This window comes from Anolis sagrei, chromosome X (genome assembly GCF_037176765.1).
Source record: "Anolis sagrei isolate rAnoSag1 chromosome X, rAnoSag1.mat, whole genome shotgun sequence".
Taxonomy (NCBI): domain Eukaryota; kingdom Metazoa; phylum Chordata; class Lepidosauria; order Squamata; family Dactyloidae; genus Anolis; species Anolis sagrei.
Genome location: NC_090034.1, coordinates 93,904,461 through 93,919,421, shown reverse-complemented (window position 1 = coordinate 93,919,421; position 14,961 = coordinate 93,904,461). Strand labels below are relative to the sequence as shown.

Below are 14,961 nucleotides of genomic sequence, written 5' to 3'. Positions count from 1 at the left end.
CTAGTACCGTTGTTCTCTGTAAGTTGCCATTAGGCCGTCTCCTTTTTCCCAACGAAATCTAATGTTTTGTTTCTTTAGTTCTTCCGTAAGAAAACTATATTTCCTTCTCTTGTTCAGCGTTGCTTTCGGGTATTCTCTCAGGATCGCCACTTTTTTCCCTTTATAGTACACGTTTTTATTGCTATTTATTTTTAGTACTTCATCCCGAACCGTTTTCTTCGTGAAGTTCACGATGAAGTCCCTTGCAGTTTTGTTCTTTTTTGCATAAATTGTATTTACCCGATATATCCTATCTGTATGATTTATCACTTCTTGTTCCGTCCAGTTTAACATTTCTGTCAGGATCTCTGTAACTTTCTCTTGTATATTCTCTTTGGCCTCTTCTACTATGTTTCTTAATCTAAGCTGGTATTCCATATTCCTTGCCTCTATGGCTTCCTGTCTTTCTTCTATTCGATAGCTTTTTAGGTCCATAGTTTTTACTTTTACTGATATTTCTTCCTGTTCTTTCTTAAGCTCCTGTTTTTCTTTTTTTAAGTCCTTTAATTCTTTTTGGATGGAGGCAATGTTTCCTTTCATAGCTCCCAATTCTTCTTTCAGGCCAGCCATCTGTTCTTGTGCGATGCTTTGGTAGGCATCCTGCTTTTCTTGCATCTTGTCCTGTTTGTCTTGCATCGTTTGTATTTCTGCTAAGATCTTTTTCATCATTTCTTTTATATTCATTTCTTTTGGGATTGTCTCATCTGTCAATGAGTTTTTCCTGGATGTTCCCTTCATTTCTTTCACCTCCTTCTCCTTCTCCCCTTTGCCTTTCGGAGTCGTCATCTCTACTTCGGTTGCTTGTCTTATGTCTTCTTTCTCTTTTGGACTTCTCTATTCTTTCAGACTGACTTATTCAGTTGGCTTTATTTCTGTCTTTGTATCAGTTTACTTATTCTATTGGTTTTTCCTTTCAATTTAATCTGATTATCCTTGTGTGTGAGGTTCTTAGGGATACCTAATTGGGAGTGGGTTGGGGGATGGGTAGGGAGGAGAGCAGTATATCTTTTTCAGTTATCAATGTCTTCAGACAATTGCACTCCTGTATCTCTCTTTCCCCTTCTCTACCCCCTTTGTCCAACTTTGAGTCCTTGTCTAGCCTCAGGTGAATAATTGTCTGTTTCCTTACCGTGTTTTCGTCTTCAGTTTCTGCTCTTTTGGGTCTTCTGCCTTATAGTTCTCCTCTGTTCGTTCCTTTCTCTTTCCCCGCTTCAGTTCTGTACTTGCTCTTTTTTCCCGTCTTTCTCCCACTCTCGGTCTAAGCCTTCTTTGGGTGCTTTTGGTATTTTGAGTTTTCGCCCTATTTCCTGATCTTCCTGCGTATTCTCGTGATATTTTCTTCTTTTGCCCTTCTTTCGCTCTTTTCCGCCACACCTCGCCCTCCTCTCGTCCTTTCTCGCGTTGCTTTCTCTCCTCTCTTCTCGCGTTATTTCTCCCTCTTGCGCGCGTTATTTGTCGTCCTTGCACTATGACGCGGCGTAGTGTGGCGCGCGACCTTCTAACTTCCAATTTCTCCCTCCCACGCGGTCCACTCTCGTTTGTTTATCCTCCCTGTCTCCTCGCCTCCTCCTTATCGCTCCTCTGCTCTAGAGTGGTGTCTCTCAGGGACGGCATTTTCAAGGTCAGTTTCCTTTCCCTTCCAGCTCCTGTCTTCTTGTTTGCCCTCCCGATACATAAAGAGAAGAAAATTTCCTGATAGCTCTCTTTCTCTCCTATCTTCTCCTTTCTTCTATCGCTCTATCGCTCCGGATCGCTCCGGATCGCTCCGGATCGAGCCCATTTCTGTCTTTATTCCCTTATTTCCCTTACTTCGTTACTTCTTGGTTTGTTTGCTCTTTCTTGTTCTTTATCACCTTATTGATCCTTCTCCCCCTCTCCGTCCATTTTCCTCCTCCTCTTCACCTCTTTCTTTCCTCCTTCCTCCCCTTCTCTCTTCTCTCTTGTCGTATCCTCTCTTATTATGGTTTTATCTTTGTCCGATTCTCTGTGACACCTTAGGCACAGTTAATGTGCTCCTTTCTTTGTATTCTTTACCCTTCGTTTCTCTTTTCCCCCAGGGGATTTCACCCTTTCTTGCTCAAATTTATTTATAGTTCTTACCTTCTTAACCGCACTACCTTTCTTCTTAGTTCTAGAAGAGCTTTCTTTTCCACTTTTCCGGTACTTTCTTATGACTTCAGTCTCTCTTCTTCATTCTTTTTCTTTACTGTTTAAGCGTGCATGTTCGGAGATGTACAGGGATGCGTTACCCGTGCGCTACTGTGGCAGCCCGCCTTACCTCGGGGATCTATTTGCCGGGTCCTTCAGGCGCCCTCCCTTGAGGGGAGAGCCCCCTTTGGGACCGTCGGCCAATCCCCTTGCGGTTACGCAGTTTCCCTCACCTCGATCCGTGAGGGAAAGGGAGCTTTCACTCTACCCAGCTGCCTACAGAGCTGACACCTCTCTGCCGAGTCTAAGGTGCCTGTCTCTCCGCCATTACGGCACACCGGAAGTCCCTTCCACTGTGTTTTTCAGTGATGGTCACTTGTTGGCCGGATAGGCGTATTGTGTTCACATTTGGTGTCAATTCATCCAGTGGTTTTTGAGTTATGTTAATCCCACAAACAAACATTATATTTTTATTTATATACATGTATATATCTTATATTCATAAGTTTTTTAATTGGTTGTGCCCCACCTCGAGCCATCAAATTGTTCACTAAATCCCTTGGAATTGTTGGAAATTTAAATAACCTTTCATGTGTAATTGGGGAATGTGATAGAGCTCACAATCAGTGGCTTAGAATGTATGTGCATTTTTAAAAATAACCAGATTTTTTATTCTATTTTTGATTCAGTTGTGTTTATTTTGGCTGAAGAAAGCAGACAATCCTACAGGACAACTTACATTAGAGAGATTGACATGGAAGTGAAAAGGAGGCACAACTGAATGTTGGAGTGGATCCAGTCCTATGAACCCGTCTTTTACACAGAGAGAAAGATCTTCAACAACAGGAGCCAAAAAATGCTTGTCAGGGAGGAGCTGATTGAATGAAATCCCTTAGAATGTTTTGGCTTACATTCTGCATTTTTCACAGTTACGTAACTGCTCCAAACTGGAGAACGACCTGCTGCTAGTAAACCACAGACAGACTTAGTAGTGCAGCCCTTAATAATTCTGTCCAAGTGGGTTCCATTGGCACCTGGAAGACAAGATGCATGGTCAGAAGAACCGTGACAGTTACTGCTCCTCCCAAGAAGTCCATATTGAGACCCCTCTTCATATAGATGTGCTGCTAAGGTATAGAATTTAGCAAGACCTAGAACCTGTCAATGTGAGCCCAACAACACCAGACACACTAAGAACATATAGCTGACTGTCTTCATGATGCTTCCAGTGACTCTTTAAACCAGGCATGGGCAAACTTGAGCCTCCAGGTGTTTTGGACTTGAACTCCCACAAATCCTAACAGCTGGTAGTCTGTTAGGAATTGTGGAAGCCCAAACACCTGGAAGGCCCAAGTTTGCCTATGCATGGTTTAAGCCAACTTTGTCTTGCTGCAGTACAGTCAGATGATACTCTGGAGTTTGCCAGAAATGCAAATAGTTGGACTGAGTCCGATTCAGACTGATCTGCTGTCCAGAATGGACACTCGTGATATTATCCTTTTCCTGCACTCATCAGTACAAAAAATGGGATGGATCACACCTGTATGACCATGACTGTCACTCCTACTCAGCCATGGAGCACCATCCGAGCTCCTTTCTTTAAGTTGCAGGCTGCCCTAGTGAAGTGCATGGTCTAGGGCATGGTTCTCAACCTTCCTAAAGCCATGACCCCTTGATACAGTTCCTCATGTTGTGGTGACCCCCAACCATAACATTATTCTCGTTACTACTTCATAACTGTAATTTTTCTATTGTTATGAATCATATTGTAAATATCTGATATGCAGGATGTATTTTCATTCACTGGAGCAAATTTGGCACAAATACCCTATATGTCCAAATTTGAATACTGGTGGGGTTGGCGGGGAGGATTGATTTTGTCATTTGGAAGTTGTAGTTGCTGGGATTTATAGTTCACCTATAAAGAGTGTTCTGAACTCCACCAATGATGGCATCAAACCAAACTTGGCACACAGAACTCCCATGACCAACAGAAAATGCTGGAAGGGTTTGGTGGACATTGACCTTGAGTTTTGAAGTTGTAGTTCACCTACATCCAGAGAGCACTGTGGAACCAAACAATGATGGATCTGGACCAAATATGGCACGAATACTCAATATGCTCAAATGTGAACACTGGTGGAGTTTGGGGAAAATAGACCTTGACATTTGGGAGTTGTAGTTGCAGGGAGTTGTAGTTCAATCAAAGAGCATTCTGAACCCCACCAATGATAGAACTGGGCCAAACTTCCCCACACAGAACCCCCACAGCCAACAGAAAATATTGTGTTTTCTGATGGTCTTTGGTGACTTTTCTGACACACCCTCACAACCCCCCAAGGGTCCCAACCCCTAGGTTGAGAAACGCTGGTCTAAGGCCATCTAGACAATAGCCTTGGATCTGGCATGAACATGCTGGATCCCGGGCTACTCAGGACAGATTTATATGTCAGCTATTTCTGTAACCCGAAGCAGAGTTTGTCAGCTCCAACTGCCGCAGTATGAAAGTAATGTCTATATTATGATCAGTACTTGCAATAAACAGCAAATGCAGGAACTTTTTTTCCACATGAAAGCTTTATCTTTTGTTGCAGCTATTTACACTATAGAATCTATAGAATCCTCCCATTCACTATACATTATCACATCATCTGAGCCCCCGGTGGCGCAGTGGGTTAAACCCCTGTGCCGGCAGAACTGAAGACCGACAGGTCGCAGGTTCGAATCCGGGGAGAGGCAGATGAGCTCCCTCTATCAGCTCCAGCTCCTCATACGGGGACATGAGAGAAGCCTCCCACAAGGATGATAAAAACATCAAATCATCAAGGTGTCCCCTGGGCAACGTCCTTGCAGACGGCCAATTCTCTCACACCAGAAGTGACTTGCAATTTCTCAAGTCGCTCCTGACACGGCAAAAAAAAAATCACATCATCAGACCCCAACTTATTCTGATGGCATTCTTACATACACTTGAAAGATGTTCCATTCATGCAGTCATTCTCTTATACACCTGATGCAAACCTAACTTCAGGGTTTTGTTCTTCTTATCTTTAATCTTTAGGCACATGTGATCCATTAAAAAATTGTTCAAAAGTCATTACAAAACCAGGGGCACTGGTGTTTTGTTACTAAAGTGTTTCTAAAGTATAGTTAGTGCATAATTTATTACTATAACAAAAGTAACAAAATTTCATTACTATTTCATTATAGTAAATGTGCATAATTACTATAATTGGGGAAACTTTAGGGGCTCCTTGCTCTCTCATTTTTACAGCGATTGGGAAGAAATTTGCCACAATTTGTCACTCTTAGCCCATCAAATTTCAGAACATTTCACTTATCCACAGTTTTTTGATAAATTTTCAAAGTTTTTATAAACAACATGCTTTAATAATAAAGAAATCATGTTCCTAGTTTGAAAGTGTTATTTCCTGTTTAATTGTGTAGTCCTTACTTTGAAAGTAGTGGTTCTACCCTGGCAACTTAGTTAAATACGTGGGTGACGATTTTAAATTGGTGGACAGGAGACTCTACAAGATACTACAACAAAATGTGCCATAAGACGATGTATAACAGTAATAAACTTTCCCCATGTTTTTATGATGGTACCAATTAAGAAATGACATTTATAACCCAGAAAAAAATGAAACTGACTTTGGGAGCCTTCTGAGATTTACAAAACAAAAACAAAAAAAGTATGGGGTGAGTTTCAATTCTTAAAATTTTGGCACGGGCCATGCCCACATATCGGATATTACCTCGTAAGCATGAATTTAGCTAATTTGATACGACTTACAAGGACAAACAAAAAATATATACACTTGTTGTAGTAGAGTCTCCTGCTACCGTTACTACTGATAGTATGAGTGGCAGAAGAGGGAAAAGGTGTGCTTAGGAGTTAAGTGAGGAACAGCACTTACTCAGCACTTACAATACTAAAAATAACCCAACATAGGCCGGATTTAGTTCCCATAAAAAGACTTTATAAAAGGAGCTTCTTTGTCAGAAATTTTGGTAACTGGAGTAGGTCTGTAGATTGTGGTTGTACAATGCCTACAATCCCCCTTGTCTTTTGTTTTTGGCATCTTTAATCCTACACATCTTCTTTTGCTACATTTGATCTGGGACCTACCGGTATATGTACGAGATTCCATTTCAAAGCAGTATTTATCGTTTCCCAGACAATCCACCATCTCTCTATGACATGTTGGTTCCCAAGTATAGCATGCAAGACAGTGTTTTCCATTTCCTTTAGTCGGCTTGGGTGGTACTGAAAAGCAAAAGAAATCAGGATTAGCATTAAATTCATTCCTAACCCTGGTCTTCTGTGGTGGACGAGAGGGAATTCACAGTTAGCGCTGGTGCACTAATGGTGAAATTCCTAGAGTTTTCCAGTCTGTACCATAGTCCCATCCCATCTGGATTACTGTAATATATTCAATATGAAATTGCCTCTAAAATGTTGAGTAGTCTCTCCACATTTGCTGAGATTAGGGATGCAGAGTCCATGCAAAAGTGGTAAAATGTGGATATAACACAATTTTTTAACATTCTTTAGTAATTCAGGTCCTCAATCTGGGAGTCACCCTGGATTCAGCGTTGACTCTTGAGGCTCAGGTGTCGGCAGTAGCCAGGAGGGCCTTCGCATAGTTAAAACTTGTGCACCAGCTGCAACCATACCTCAAGAAGCCTGACTTGGCCATGGTAGTCCATGCTTTAGTTACATCCAGAATGGACTAATGTAATGCAGTCTGTGTGGGGCTGCCTTTGAAGACGACTCTGAAACTGCAGCTAGTGCAAAGAGCGGCAACCAGATTATTAACTGGGGTGAGCTTTAGGGAGCATACCCCCTTTTTAAAGCAGCTCCACTGGCTCCCAAAAAGTTCCAGGCCTAATTCAAAGGTAATTCCTATACGCTTCGAGTCCAACCTATCTTTGAGACCGCATCTCTTTCTACAAAGCGCTGCAGGCATTAAGATCTGCTGGGGAGGCCCTTCTCTCAGTCTTACCACCATCTCAAGCACGGTTGGTGGGGACGAGGGAGAGGGCCTTCTCGGTGGTGGCTCCCCGGCTCTGGAATACCCTCTCTAAGGAAATTAGATTAGCCCCCTCTCTTCAGGCCTTCCGAGTGAGTCTAAAAACATGGCTCTTCAGATAGAGCTTTTATCCTGAGTAATCCAAGGCCAATGTAATCAATCAGTGATAGTACTAGCCTGCACTTTAATTGATTGTTATGACAGATAGCTGGCCGGCAGAGCCCACTGCATTTTAGGAATTTTATAATTTTCCATTTTTTATAATTTTATTAATGAGATTTTTATGCACTGTTGTTATACTTATGTCATTGTATTTACTTATGTATTGTTGTCTGCATGTGGCACTTGGAGTGCTTCTAAAGGCCGCTCCGAGTACCCTTTGGGGAGATGCTGGGGGATACAAATAAAGATGATGATGAAGAAGAACATATTATTATTATTATTATTATTATTATTATTATTATTATTATTTATTCAAGAAGTTGCCATAGAATCATGCTAGAGGACCTACAAAGAAATGTTCTTTCTAAGCATTTCTAGGTCTTCCAATATGATTCTAAAATGGTCCTTGAAGACCTATATATTCCTCAAGAAATGTTTTCTCTAGTCACTTATAAATCTTTCATCATGATTCTGTGGTCAACTGGAAGCTGGATGCCGAAGGACATAAATGGATAGTGCGTGTGTGTGTGTATTAGAGGTGTTCAATCAATGAAAAAAAATTTCATATCTAATTACTAAATTAGGGTTGGAGATTTGTTTCTAAAATGTTTCTAAAATATCATAAGGAGTCTATGTCATAACTCTTACGACGTAACAAAATTGCCGTTATTATCTCATTAAGTTATTATGCTAATGGGGAAAATTCCGGGGCTACTTTGTCTCTCATTTTTAGAACTATCAGGATGAAATTTGCTTCAACTGTAGCACATATTTACCACTATAAACCCCCCAAGTTTCAGCTGACTCATAGAGAGTCACAATGCTTACGTAAATGTTATGGAAAGACATAGGCAAGTTTTTTGAATTTTAAGATTTTTGCGTGGCCACCACTCACACTTCAAAAATCACATCGTATGTACAGAGCTTACGAAATAGAACCGACATATGACACACATACGACTTTCTGCATGCTCCATTTTATATATATAGCTATATACATATAGCTATTTATATACCAGTTGCTGCCATTATTGTTGTTGTTGTTGTTGTTGTTGTTGTTGTTGTTGACATTTCTACCCCGCCGTTCTCACCCCGGAAGGGACTCAAGGTGGCTTTACATACAGGCAAATTATTTGATGCCCTAAAACTACAATGTACAGTTAAATAAACATTATAATAAAATGTATTATATATATATTTTATTATAATATAATATATAATAATATATTTTATTATATTATAAAATATAATAAAACATAAATTAAAACAATTAAAACATTTAAAAATAATACATTCAGAGTTAAACACGTAATCCACAAGCATAATCTGGGTCATTCCAATGCTCATTGCACATTGTTCCAAGTCTATCTATTGCACAAGTTCTCTAAAGGTTTGGTCACAAAGCCACATTTTCACTCTCTTGCGGAAGATCAGAAGGGAGGGGGCTGAGCTAACATTGCTGGGGAGGGAGTTCCAGATGAGGAGCCACCACTGAGAAGTCACTGTCTCTCGTCTCTGCCAATTACGCCTTTGAGGGAAGTGGAACTGAGAGCAGGGCCTCCCCAGATGATCTTAAACTCTGTGGTGGTTCATAGAGGGAGATACATTGAGACTGATAAGCTGAGCCAGAATCATTTAGGGCTTTATAAGCTAAAGCCATCACTTTTGAATTATGTGCTTGTTTCCCCAACTCCTTTTCAAGGGAAGCTAGACTAAAATCGTTATAGAACAATGAAATCATAGAGCTAGAAGGGGCTTCATTGGCCATTGAATCCCAATCCCGCTTGCTCAGTGCAGGAAATCTAGTTAGAAACCTCCCAGCCGACCCCAACAGATAAAGAGACTCTACCACCTGTCTAGAAAATTAGTACTTTTGCCAAACTGCTCTTTGCACCAAGACATTCATTCTAATGTTCAATCAAAATCTATCCACCTATATCTTAAAAGCATTAGGCTTGCTCCTCTTTCTGGAGCAGCAGTGAAGAAATCTGCATCATGTCCTCGATGACAGAACTTTATTTATTATTTTTTTTATTTATTGCCTATATTTATACCCCGCCCTTCTCCCTCTGAAAGGGGACTCGGGGCGGCCTAACAAAAGCATCATATGATGCTAGCATCATAAAAACAACCACAGTACAATCAACAATTAAAACAATTAATTAAGACACTTCCATTAAAATTGAAATTCAAAAACCAGTCTGGGTCAATTCATTGCCATAAGTTGAGTGATCTTCTTCCACTTGCTGCTCCCTGATCAAATGCTTGGCCCCATAACCAGGTCTTGATTTTCCTTCTAAAGGACAAGAAGGATGTGGCCAATCTGATATCTCTAGGGAGGGCATTCCATAGGTGGGGGGGCCACTGCTGAGAAAGCCCTGTCTCTCATCCCCATCAAATGCATTTGCGATAGTGGTGGGATCAAGAGCAGGGCCCCTCCAGAAGATCTTAAACTTTGTGATCGTTCATGGCAAGAGATATGTTTAGACAGGTAGTCTGGGCCAGAACCGTTTAGGGCTTTAAAGGTTAAAACCAGCACTTTGAATTGTGTTTGGAAGCTAATCGGTAGCCAGTGGAGTCAGCGTAACAAAGGAGTTGTATGTTCCCTGTATGTCGCTCCGGTGAGCAACCTGGCTGCCGATTATTGGACTAGTTGAAGCTTTAGATATTCAACAATCTGAAGAAAATTGGGCAGAGGAGGTGAAGAAATAGTGGGTGAAAGGTTGGAAGAAAAATGAAACCAATAACATGTACCTACATTTAGGAGTAGCATTTTGGCATTTGTCCCCAGTACAACAGACTACGTTTGCCCTGTAGAATTTATTTGGCCCCAAATAAATTTCAATGCTGGGAGTCCTGCAGATGTTCGAGTTTTCGCAGCCTTTCTCTATGTTAACAACTGTCTTTCCATCTATAGAGAAAAAGGAGGAAAAACGTTTGTGACATGAGTAGCAAAACACCTGATATTAAAGTCTGCTATTCCACTCCAGTCGCATTGTCATAAGTAATAAATCCATACCGGGTTATGCACCTTCAATAGTTGCACCTGTCTTCAACAGCACAATTGGACTGATTCACCATTCCATGGTACTGCAATTGTACTTTCACAACACTCATCGAATTATGGAATCCTAGAGTTGGAAGAGGCCATGTGGGCTATTCAGTCCAACCCCCTGCCATGCAGGAAAAGCACAATCAAAGCACCCCTGACAGATCGCTATCCAGTCTCTGTTTAAAAGCCTCCAAAAAAGGAACTTCCACCACACTGCCTTTCTGAACTATTGCAGTTCCTTAATTTTTTTAAAATTTAATTCCAACATTAGAAACAAGAAAGGAAAATATATGTATAAAATAAAAACAGCCTGCATGGGCAAAGAAAAAAAAATAATCCTGCCTTCTGACATCATGTTACTACTGATATGCAGCATAGAATCAGGAGGGACTCATTGAGTATGAATGCTTGTGTATTTAGTCCATTTTTGTGGGGCTGAATTTTTTTTTGTTTATTAGTTCAGTCACTTCCGATGCTTCGTGACCTCCTGGACCAGCCCATGCCAGAGCTCCCTGTTGGCCATCACCACCCCCAGCCCCTTCAAGGTCAAGCCAGTCACTTCAAGGATAACATCCATCCATCTTGTCCTTGGTCACCCCCTCTTCCTTTTTCCTTCCATTTTCCCCAGCATCATTATCTTCTCAAAGTTTTCCTGACTTCTCATACTATGGCCAGAGTACTTCATTTTTGCCCCTAATATCCTTTCCTCCAGTGAGCAGTCGCGCTTTATTTCCTGGAGTATGGACTGGTTGGATCTTCTCGCAGTCCAAGGTACTCTCAGCATTTTCCTCCAACTCTACAGTTCATAAGTATCTATCTTCCTTCGCTCAGCCTTCCTTATGGTCCAGCTCTCACATCCATAGGTCACTACAGGGAATACAATTGCTTTAACTATGCGGATCTTCATTGCCAGTGTGATGTCTCTATTCTTTTTTTTTTCAACTAAATTTTTATTTAATATAAAGAAATATAAAAAAGAAAACATCAATAAGTTTAAATTTACAGGTAAAGAGGGGAAACAATTAGAGTAAAGAGAAATAAGAAACAAAATAGAAAGAGAGGGAGAGAAGAAAAAAAGTTGAAAAATGAAAAATAAACAAAAGAAAAAAAGAAAAAAGAGAAAGGTATATGCGGTAAGATAAAAAAAATTAAAAATTTCGAGACTTTCTTCTAATTCCTTGTGGGTTCGACTTTGTGGTTCATTTGAGCATCTATATAACTCCTAGAAACAGACAGGATATATATATGTGTGTGTATAAAATAAAAAATAAAATATATTAATGTCAAGTCCAGGCTTCTGCTTCCATTTTAACCATTTTTTTTTAAAAAAATATATTGGGTTTTTATAGTTACAGCGAAAGTGGGGGAATAATTCAAGAAGATACAAAAGTAGGAAAGTACCAAAGCAATAACACCTGTGAATAGAAAGAGAAGAAAAAAGAAGAGAAAGAAAAATATCAAAAAATAAAAATCTAAAAAATAAAATGAGATATTAATAATAATAAAAAAAAACCAAAAGTCAGAAATTCAGAAAATTGGGATTTGGACTCCCTTATGATTCTGCCCGTACAATATCTTTTGTGTGTATATTTCAATTTATGCTTCCATTATGTCCTCAGTACTATTATAAGTCTTTATATCTTGTTTCAATATAATCATCAATTATTGACCAGTTTGTCTGTTTGAGTGGATTGCCTGTATTCTTTTTCAACAAAAAAAGTTAGCATATCCATGTCCTTTATTTCATTCGCATTTTAACCAATTTTTGTTATATTGTTCAAATCAAGTACACTTATTACTTATTACTTTTTTCTTCTTTTTTTCTTTTTCCCTTTTTTCCATGTACTTCTCCAATTGTAACCAGTCTGTTTGCTTGATCGGGTTGCCCGTATTTCTCTTTAGTAAGAAAGTTAGTTTGTCCATATCTTTGATTTCATTTATTTTTATTATCCATTAATTTCCTTCTGGAATTTCTTTCTGTTTCCAAACTTTCACATATATTATTCTTGTGGCTGCTGTTAGATATATAAACAGAACATCTTCATTCAAGTTTAATTTAATATCTTCATCTACGATTCCTAGCAAATAACATTCCGGCTTTTTTGGATATCTTTTTGAGAGGATTTATTGGCATTCTTCATGGATTAATTTCCAGTATCTCTGAGCAGCTCTACAAGTCCACCATAGGTGGTAGAAACCGCCTTCATGTTCATTACATTTCCAACAATTTTTGGAGGTATTTTTATACATTTGATTTAATTTTGGGGGGGGGGGGGTCATATACCACCGATGAAACATTTTTAACCAGTTCTCTTTTAAAGCCATTGCATATGTGTAATTTAGTTTCTTGTTCCACATTAGTTCCCAATCTCTCAGTGGTATCGATCTTTTAAAGTTTTCAGACATTTTATCATTTTATCTACTCTTAACTACTTTCTCGAGATTGCTCATTGCTCTCCTCCCAAGAAGAAAGCATCTCCTGATTTCCTGGCTGCAGTCTGCGTCTGCAGTAATCTTCATGCCTAGAAATACAACGTTAGTTACTGCCTCCACTTCCACAATTTTATATGATTTAGCTTGGTTTAGCAAACTCTATAACATCAAGCCCCTGGAGGCACAGTGGGTTAAACCACTGAGCTGCTGAATGAAATGTCGCAGGTTCAAATCCAGGGAGCGAGGTGAGCTCCCGCTGTTAGGCCCAGCTTCTGCCAACCTAGCAGTTCAAAAACATGCAAATGTGAGTAGATCAATAGGTACCACTCTGGCAGGAAGGTAACGGAGCTCCATGCAGTCATGCCGGCCACATGACCTTGGAGGTGTCTATGGACAACGACGGCTCTTCGGCTTAGAAATGGAGATGAGCACCAATCCCCAGAGTCTGACACGATTGGACTTAATGTCAGCGGAAAACCTTTACCTATAATATCTATAGTAACAGGGAGGGTAAGTGCATTTGCATTTAGCCAGTACAAATGGTTGTGCATTTGGTGCAGTTTGATTTTGCTTAAGTAGAATTCACGCATTTCTTCAGAAATCACTAGCAGCTGGAAGTCAGACTGACCAATCTGTTCACCTCCAGTGATAAACTGCCATGATATAAAGCCTCTACTACCTACCCAGAGTGCTTTCGGATAAAGAAATGGCACAGGTATCTTTCCTAATAGGGCACTTGTGCTTAGGGCCAGTGCATGTGGTCCCACTGGCCTCACAAACTTCACACTCGAGAGGAACATAATTGGCATTATCTGCAATGGGAAAAAAACAAAGGAGAAAAAAGAATGATCGTAGTTTCCTACAAATGCAACTTCTCCACCTTCTTAGCCACTTGGAGGCCTCACTTCTACATTGCCTCAGCATTGTGCAAATATTCACATGCTGACCTTTGCTATGTTAAGCCTGACTTACTCTTAAACACCAAAGATGGTTCACATGGCCATGCTTTGCTTCAGAGTGAGCAGGCAGGCGCCAAGGTGCAAAATGATCACAGAAGCGTTGCCAGGTGCAAAATGATCACAGAAGCATTGACACCCTGGAGGACTTCAATGGACCCGAGCACTGATGCAATCACTTAACATCTGGCTATGGGGATCTAGCCAGATGTTCTCTGAGGTTTCCTGCTTGCTGTGAAGCACATAATGGCCATGTGATGCCGCTTCAGACCAAAAGGAGGGGAGGGTTGGGGTGCTGCAGAGGGAGCGACAGAATACCAAGCCATACGGTGTCTGAATTCCAGTCTCAGTTTACTATGATTTACCAGTTCCTCCTTACCTATTCTTAGGATGACAAAGAAGAGTAAGAGCCTCAACAGAGAGTGCATGTTGAGAGGAAATCTGAGAGGCCTCTCTCCACATTGGGCTGAATTCTGTTGTTCAAAGGTCCTGCAAAAATATCAGAAAGAAGCATTGCATCAAAGAACAACTTTCTACAATGATTTGAGACCATTTTTTAAAATCACGGTTGTCCCTCTACATTTGTGGTTTTGGCTCTTGTGGGTTTGGTTATTCACCGATCATATTTAAAATGTTCTCTCCAGGAATCTCTATGACTTCTAGTGTGAGGACCTAGAAATTTGAAATTCAAGTAATCTTGGAAACTAAATTTCAATTCAAATCAGAATATTTCCTCCTGGGCACTTTAGACTTCCATGGAGACAGAAACAAAGAGGTACAATTTAGTTATTTAACACCGGCTGCTAGAATTGTCTATGCGTGCTATTGGAGGGAAAAGAAATACCTAGCTTAAAAGAATGGTTAATCAAAATGCTAGAAATCGGAAATATAGGCAACTTGACACAAAAAAACTTAGATATAAACAAAATAAAATAGAAATAGTTTGGAGCTCATTAACAAGATTTATGGAAGAAGCAAAAATGGAAATTTGGATATAAACAATATGGGGAGAAGAGTTCCTTCCCGGTAACTTTTGAAGAAGACGAGGATATAGAATAGAAGAAACGTGAAAACAAGAAGACACAATCCAGGACTGAGAAGATGGAAAGTTAAAATCCCCCGCTACCTTTCCTAC

The 14,961-nt window shown here is 40.1% G+C and overlaps 2 protein-coding genes across 2 annotated transcripts; both read right to left on the bottom strand.

Moving 5' to 3' along the window:
• On the bottom strand, positions 1 to 825 carry LOC137094857 (uncharacterized protein PF3D7_1120000-like). Its single transcript, XM_067460775.1, has one exon. The coding sequence runs from the start codon at positions 823 to 825 to the stop codon at positions 1 to 3; it is 825 nt and encodes a 274-aa protein (XP_067316876.1).
• Positions 826 to 3,003: 2,178 nt separating this feature from the next.
• On the bottom strand, positions 3,004 to 14,254 carry LOC137097943 (phospholipase A2 inhibitor and Ly6/PLAUR domain-containing protein-like). Its single transcript, XM_067473412.1, has 5 exons — positions 14,206 to 14,254; positions 13,554 to 13,682; positions 10,144 to 10,296; positions 6,320 to 6,457; positions 3,004 to 3,221 (listed from the first exon to the last, which is right to left on the bottom strand). The coding sequence occupies exons 1-5, from the start codon at positions 14,252 to 14,254 to the stop codon at positions 3,004 to 3,006; spliced, it is 687 nt and encodes a 228-aa protein (XP_067329513.1).
• Positions 14,255 to 14,961: the final 707 nt, after the last annotated feature.

Excerpts from the sequence above, each read along its gene's own strand:
- LOC137097943 (XM_067473412.1), bottom strand. The coding sequence starts at position 14,254 with ATGCACTCTCTGTTGAGGCTCTTACTCTTCTTTGTCATCCTAAGAATA. Across the intron at positions 6,458-10,143 it reads CCAAAATGCTACTCCTAAAT|TACCACCCAAGCCGACTAAA; the intron begins GTAGGTACATGT and ends TTTGCTTTTCAG. Across the intron at positions 3,222-6,319 it reads GGAATCTCGTACATATACCG|GTGCCAATGGAACCCACTTG; the intron begins GTAGGTCCCAGA and ends CTTGTCTTCCAG.
- LOC137094857 (XM_067460775.1), bottom strand. The coding sequence starts at position 825 with ATGACGACTCCGAAAGGCAAAGGGGAGAAGGAGAAGGAGGTGAAAGAA.